Source organism: Brachyistius frenatus, unplaced genomic scaffold, assembly GCF_029030835.1.
Source record: "Brachyistius frenatus isolate BFR_SWC_R1_liver_20210118 unplaced genomic scaffold, ASM2903083v1 Contig_8, whole genome shotgun sequence".
NCBI lineage: Eukaryota > Metazoa > Chordata > Actinopteri > Embiotocidae > Brachyistius > Brachyistius frenatus.
In genome coordinates, this window is record NW_027210607.1 from 44692 (window position 1) to 52500 (window position 7809).

The 7809-nt window shown below is 43.6% G+C and overlaps 1 protein-coding gene across 1 annotated transcript in view; it reads left to right on the forward strand.

The window, feature by feature from the left end:
- Positions 1-1977: 1977 nt before the first annotated feature.
- slc1a4 (solute carrier family 1 member 4) overlaps positions 1978-7809 on the forward strand; it is a 22898-nt gene continuing 17066 nt past the window's right edge. The window contains exon 1 of the mRNA XM_069689814.1: positions 1978-2593. Within this exon, the coding sequence (XP_069545915.1) occupies positions 2079-2593 (515 nt within the window). The 5' untranslated portion in view covers positions 1978-2078. The remainder of the gene's footprint in view (positions 2594-7809) is intronic.

Consider the following 7809-nt stretch of genomic DNA (forward strand, 5'->3'; position numbering starts at 1 on the left):
CAAACCAATTTATACTCTACTTTTGTCGACTCTTTTCACACATGCAATAGTAACTAGATTTCGTTACTACTTCCTGGGTCACCCATTAGGCCGGATATCAAACCTGCACCAGATGAGCTGCTGTCAGCCTGCTTCTCCCTCCTGGTGTCTGAGTGCTACATAAATTGAGATTGGCAGTGATCTGGTCGGTGTTTGTAAGATTCAGTCTTCAAGTAAAGCTGCTGTTGTCTTTGTACTCCAGATCCAGCTCCTCAGGGAGGGCCGAACCGATGGAGCTCGATGGAGGAGGCCAATGCTCTTTTGTTTGTGTTTCTTTATTTTTGTGGTATTGTCTAGTTGGATGACTTCTGTTGGTGTTAGTTTCCTGTTCTTTACTAAACTGCTTTTAGTATTTTCCCCCAAGAATGTGATTCCCATAATATTGTACTTTAGTTCATTTTGATTTCCTTTTTCCTGGTAGGAGTGCTCGGGGCCGGCAGCAGCGTGGCCACCCGGACTGTGGTTGGTTGATGACGGGGCCTCTCACCTGCTCCTCATTCTCAGGTGTGTGGTTGGTGGTATTTTCTTTTTGTTTTTGCACATCCTTCCAGTATTTGCATCCTTTTGTATCGTTTGATGTGCGTGTGTGGAGCTGGTGAGGGCCCTGTCCCAGATCCTGTATATTATATATTTTACACTAAAAACAACACTCGATTCATATTAAACACATTTGCTGTGTAGTAACACATGAGTGAGCAACAACAATTAGAAGATGAGATCAGTTTTTATTTATGCTGCACATTACCAACACGGTGTGCAATAAAAATATTTCCATCAGCAGCTAAAAGAAACTGCACAGCTCTTTATATTAGTGGTGTTTTGTGCTTCTTCCGTTTACTTTTGTCTGCTGTGTGAAGACCTTGTTTGTGCGAAGACCTTGTTTGTGTAAACACTTGTCCAATCGCTTTACTGTGGTGCCACCACGTGGTTAAAAACCAGCAGTGCGACGAGGGTTTACACGAGTAAAGGAAATGCCTCATGCCTCTGTCAGTCTCTAACTCCGAGAAGAAGACAGTCTGTTTGAACTTTCTGCTTTTTAAAATAACCATCATGTCATGAACGTGACGTGTCTCTGGTCCATTCAAATGAACCACCTCAAAGCCTCACAGCTCCAGAAGGTGGTAAACAGCGCCCTCTAGGAGGCGCATAGCGCTGACCATGGTGCTGACAGCCCTCCTCTCCTTGCATCAGTCTCACTCCTGAAGCCTGATGGGCACGTTGTTGTGTCATCTCACATTTACAAATGAAATGATGAAGTGCAGGCAAGGATCTGTAGACTGAAACAAGATTATAGAAAAATGTAATCAACATCTAAACTGTTTCATACACATCGTTTGTGCCATGGTCATATAGTTTCTGTTTTATTTTATTATCAGCCATTTTTCTCAACAGAAATGACTGCAGTTACATTTCTTACAGAAGTTAGAAAGCTTTACTTTATTTCATTATCAAACCATTCTGCTGAGAAAGAAACAAATCCTGCACTGCATGTTTCAGCCTGCTGAGGAATGGGAAGTGAAGTGATGACTGCTATTAGTTGACTGGGAGACACACACACAAAAAAAACCGTAATAGCAGGAGCTTTTTTCATGTAGACTACATTATTTAACTGATGCTTGAGCTGTAAGATGAGAGGGTTTCTTAGAATACAGAGGATACAAGATGTGAAAGAAACCTCATGTGTGCATTGAAGAGAAGAAGGACATAAATTCCTGGGAAAGAATTGGAGCACTTTTCTTATTCTGTTATCATAAAATTCATTTTTATTTCAGAGTAGGAAAATGTGGCACATTGCCAGAGACCCTGGCAATCTCCCCTGCTCTTGCATCATTTACTGGAATAAAGTGCCGGCTTTTGTGCGCATGTTCCACTGGCTTTTTGTGTCGTCGCTCATTCTCCATTGGCTCCGCGCTCAGCCTTTAACACCGCACCAGCCGCCACACAGCAGAGTGCGTGCGCCTAACGTGTGTGTGTGTGCATCCAACCCACGCTGCCTGGAACTGGACTCTCTTTCCCACGTTGCTCCGAAGAGGAAAAAGATGGAGAAAAAGAGCGAGATCAACGGGCACGCCATGCCCAGCTCGGCCTCCACCGACCGGATCCTGGAGAACAGCGCGCAGAAGAGCTTCAGAGAAAAGGTGATGGACTTTCTGCGGAGGAACCTGCTGGTGATCATGACGGTGTCCGGGGTGCTGGTGGGCGTCGGGCTCGGGATGATGGTCCGCAACATGAACCTGACCAAAGCGCAGATGACCTACTTCGCCTTCCCCGGAGAGATGCTCCTCCGGATGCTGAAGATGATCATCCTGCCGCTGGTGGTCTGCAGCCTCGTATCCGGCGCCGCCAGCCTGGACACGCGCTCCCTGGGCAAGCTGGGGGGCATCGCGGTCGCCTACTTTCTGGTGACCACGTTGATCGCCTCGGGGATCGGGGTGGCCCTGGCCTTCATCATCAAACCCGGAGTGGGTGCCGGAGCCCTGAACACCAACAACCTGGGACTGGAGAGCGTCAGCAAAAACAAGGAGACCGCGGACTCCTTCTTAGACCTGGCCAGGTAACTCTTCATTCATGTGAATCACTGCTGTTAGCTCCTGTTAAACAGGTTGGTGTGGAGAGTTTACACACCAGCTGCTCGACGCGTCCCAGACATGCGCGCGCACACACGCCAGAATGACATGTAGCCCGTTTATATTAAAACTTCTCCTCTGTCACTCAACTGCATGATCTGCATGAAAATGAATGTCGGAAAATTCCAGTATGACTGTACTGATGGTCCTCTGCGTTTATAACGTCACTATGTGTTCAGGTTTTCCTCCTCTCATTAGTATTTATAGAGAATCACGGTGTTGTATGTGTGATTCCTTCCTATTAATCATCTAAGTGTGGTGTGGCTTCTAAGAATGGCTAGATTTGCATTTCAAATTTAGAGTGGACAAACCACTGCAGTGCACATGTTCCCAGGTGAAGAGGTTATCTCTAGTTTCAAGTGGAAGATGTTTCACTATCACTAAAAAGTTATTTTTACATCAACAATCACATGCTGCTTCCTGTTTTTTCCTCCATTACCTGCAGCTTTGCTTGTTTCATTCAGCTCAGGCAGCTGGAACTGCATTTACTCCAGTATAATCTTCAAGTGCTTGCAATTTTCTTGAGTGAGACTTCAACTTTATACTTCTGCCATACTACAATTCAAAAGAAACTAACTGCACTTATTTGGTGTGGTAATAAGCATACTGCAATCCTATAAAATGTAATGCTTTCTTTGGGTTAAACTATGCAAATGTAGTTAAAAGTATCTCTACGTTCACCAGCTACAACAAAAACGTCTGTTTAATGCACCAGTCAAACTAATCCGATGATGTACTTTATAATTATATAAAATAGGGCTGCTTTTATGTGAAATGTTTGAATGACATTTTGCTATGCTTTTATTTTGGTAAGTCTTTGTGTGTAGTCACAGAAAACCTTTCCAGGTGTCTGTTGCTCTTTGTTAAGACTCTGAATGCTTCTCTAGCCGCTGAGCTCAGCATGCAGTCAGAAACTATCTTCAAGTGCCTCTTCTGTTCTGCCTATCTTCTTGCCTTTGTCCTTTTGAGTGGGAAAGTGAAAGAGAGGATTACACAGTGGACTTCTGCAGAGGCGCATTAAAATGTGATCGAGTCGACACTGTAACGAGTTGATTTAAAATCGTGGCGTCCAAAGTTTTTGCAGCGTTAGGCTTTAATGAGCAGGGAAATGAGATGCCAGCTCTCCTCAGTCCTGTTTTTTGTTAACACCAAGCTGTACTCCAAGGCCAGTGTATGTCATTTTTACACATCGGTGGATCTCAGATTGCAGTCTCAGGGCTTGTGGGGGTCTGAAAGCACAGGTGCATAATGTACTGATGTCTAATCGGTGTTGAAACCTGGCAATCGTTTGTAAAAGCTCTGCTGGTGACGTCGGCCCATAAATATCAACTCGCCTTCAGTGGTTCTAAGAATAAGTTCCCACATGGAGAGAAAGCTGACAGCTGTTGAAAGACTGGAGTGTATTTTGAGGAGGGCAGAGAGATGGAGGGATGAACGCCGGCAGCAGTGTTGAACAAACTCAACTCAGTCCGCTGCCATCAGCACTTCTGCCTTATCATGGCAGCAGGTGGACACTCAGCTTTTATTTCTCAGAGCCAGACTTTATAATTCAGACCGTCGTCCTCCAAACAACGACCCCATAAATCCTACGTGCAGGCAGCTTATTACCAGCCACAGTTCTGTTTGAAAGTGAAGTGACCTCTAGTGGTTGTGTGATGAACAACAAGGTAATGTCCCGGAGACGTGATGACATCTTTACGATCAGAGTTTTTCCTTGTTAGAAGAAGGGATGGGTGGATGGTTCGGTACAACTCGGGTACAGGAGACGGTGTTTGCTTCCCATTTCCAACTATTACCTTTTACAAAAACCTCTTTATTGTTGCCGTATATTTACCTCAGTTTTCTACCATGAGTTGGAACCAGGTGGCAAATCACCATAACTTTACCCGTCGGTTTAGGAAAAAACTAAAGTCTGCCATTTTGACTGCTGATATCTTGGAGCTAGAAGTCACACATATTTGGATGAGAGGGTGAAGCTGACTCATCCATCTGTCTGATAACTACCAAAAAACCTGACTGCAGGCATGTCAATCAAACCAGGTTCAAACCCAAACATAGCTCTCTCTGAGGCCTAATATCTACTTAATGATTCAATTATTTTCAGAAGGACCACCAGAACACTGATCAGAAGGAGTGACACCATAATGACTTGTTGAGAAAATGGAATGACGTTGTAATTGGTGAGATAAGTTGATGTATTTCTGAATGGGAACCTATTGGAGCCCGTCGCTTCAACCTGTCAGGCTGTTGCACTTTAAAGTGCATTGGCTTCACTTCACCTGAAGTCTATTTTTCACTTTAATATGCAGTCTATGGTGGATGAATCCTAACCACTTTGTTTATCTTCTGACTTCTAGCACAACTATGAGGTTGCCATGTTTCACGTTGAGTAAAATATGTCAATAACTACTGGTTCGATCGCAGTGAAAGTCACTACGGATTCTGTATGCATGGTGCCCAGTGGATGAACCCAAACACTGGTGATTTAATAACATTACCGATGACATGTGTGATCTTAAATGAAATGTCTTGATTGGCTTTTCATCTAGCAGCAGCATCAAGTCAAGAATATAACCAGACTTTGTTTTTAATGCCGTTTATCAAATATTAGAAAGCAACCACAGTTAGCATTGTACATGCTGGACATCGGTAGAAGTCTTCTTACACTTCCTGTTCTCATCGTCCACAGTTATGTTTGTAGACCCAAGAGACTTTCTGCTTTCTTTTACCATAATTAGTTTGACCAGTGAAGGTGAAACCAAAGTGTTCGGAAAATTACTCAGAGGCTGGATTAAAAATCAAACATACTGGACATTTATTCTTGCAAGAAGGAGCAAATACATGTACACTCAGAGAGATGTCCAACAATGCTCGAAATCACTCCTCCGTAGTTCAGCTTTCATACAGCGTTACAAACAAGTTGACAGTTACTCTCATTTCTTCTTGCATGTCTGGTTTTGTAGATTGTACGGGTGTGGGCGTAGATCCACGATAGAGATACAAAGACGTTGTAACTGTGACCGGATTATATAAATTCATTATTTTTCCATCACAAAGAAAACAATCCAGGAGAGAATCTAGTGGAGTTTTGACTTTCACGTGTCACTGTGTCTACAGGACAGTGGAAGTAGTACCTGGTTGATATCATGAATTTACAGTGTGAATATGTGTTCCAAGATTTACATCCTCGGACTTACACACATCATAGTGAAATAAGTAGAATAAGTTCAAACAGTTCAGCTCCTCCTGAAAAGGTCTGCAAACGTCACAGTTTACAGATATAAAGTTAGTTTACTTCAGTAATTAGTGTCAAATCAAAGGAAGTGATTGTTGTTCCTTCTTGCTTATATTTCTGGAACCTTATTTGGAAGCGACAAAATCAGTTTCCATCAGTGCCTTCTAAAGAGGCCTTCGAGAGCCAGCGAACAGAGAGAACCCCTTCAGACCACATTACGGTGTTTGTGCTGCTTTCAATTACAACGACCATGCATGATGTCTGGCATCGATTAATTCGGAAATCAAGCAGTTATATAAGAGAGCTTTAAAAATCAGCCCACAGAGAAGGAGGCAGGAGGGCTCCATGGAGGCTCGGTGGGAAAAAGCAGGCCAGCTCTCAGCTCTGGTTTCCCGGAGTTAATCCAGATCCGCACCTCAGTCACATGACGGGAGGAAACCTGACTGCCTTTGTGGAGAGGAGAGTTTAAAGAAGCCTTATGTGGTCACAAGAGCTTAACCAAATAATGATATTTCTTAGGAAAGAAAAGCAAAGGTGGCGATCTGCCAGCGTGTCACGTGGAGCTGACATATAAACCAGCTGAAGCAGAATTTGGCCCCCGACTGACGGTGGGGTCGATGGGGGTCATGAGGTCACGAGCTGAATTGCTTGGCTGTGGTCTGGCCATGGGAATAAATGTGAGCAAAGGCTGTATTTCTTTGCACAATACAGTGCGACTCAAGAGGATAAAGTTACAACAAACACTCACTAACAGGCGGAACAGGCCTGCAGGCTTCCAGTAAGCCACGAATGATTTTCTTACAGTACTGAAAATAAACTCAGCAGGGGGCCGATACAGACAGTCTGTCAGGGGAATGTTTGGATAAAGGATTTACAGTAGTGACAAAAAGGTTGAGGGACCAAACTGGACTGTCCACTCAAGAGATGAGTAACCAACTCCCTTCAAATCTGGATATCATCATCTTCTTTGTGACTGATGGGAATATTGACATTAATTGCTCCTCTGACGGTTAAATTTAGTCACATTGATTGATAAAGATTCACACTCAAAAACAACAACAGGTGACCAAAGTGCTGTACAATTAGTAGTTATGATGGGGGTCATGTGACGGAGTATGGAAACTGATGGAGTGTTCACATAGGGAGTTAGAATGGAGCTAGCCAGACCTATACTGGGTGTGAACCTCTGGTTTTATCGGAGCAGCCTTTAAACAATCAGCGCTGACCACCTTATACAATATGTTGTTCACTCTACCACCATTGGCCGTTGTTGCAACTTTTTCATTGTCATCACTTTTACAGTTTCTACACAGCACCCGGACCTGCTTCATAATCAAAAAACGAATCAAATATCTGAATTGATACCAAGTGGGACCTTAGACCCACACCGTGAGCCTGTCCTGAACCCAATCACCTCGTTTTGGTGCCTAAATTTAAACAAACTGCAACCGTGCCACCATGTTAATCATGTGTTTATTGCGCTTACCATAACGACAGCTATCAAGTATGCCAGTCACTGGTACGCTACAAATAAATACAAATATTGGCAATGACATGAGACAAATATTTGACCGTTTTACGACCTGGTTGCCAGGATAACCTTGGTCAAGACTGAAATATCTCAATATCTATGAGGTGTTTTGCCATGAAATTGTCTGCAGACAGTCGTGCTGCCCCGATGATTAATGCTGTGTTACCAAATACTAAAAAAGCTGATGGCAGAATGGCTGCAAATCACAGACTGGATATAAAAGCGTTCGTAGCTTCCAAGTCTGAAAAATTGTTCCGATCCAGAAGTGTCTTCAGCTGCAATACCAGCGAGTGCCACTAGAGGTCGGCTCCAAAAAGCCTCCGGCTCCATAGACTCCCATTCAACTTCTCTCATCAAATCCAAAGTGAATAAAATGT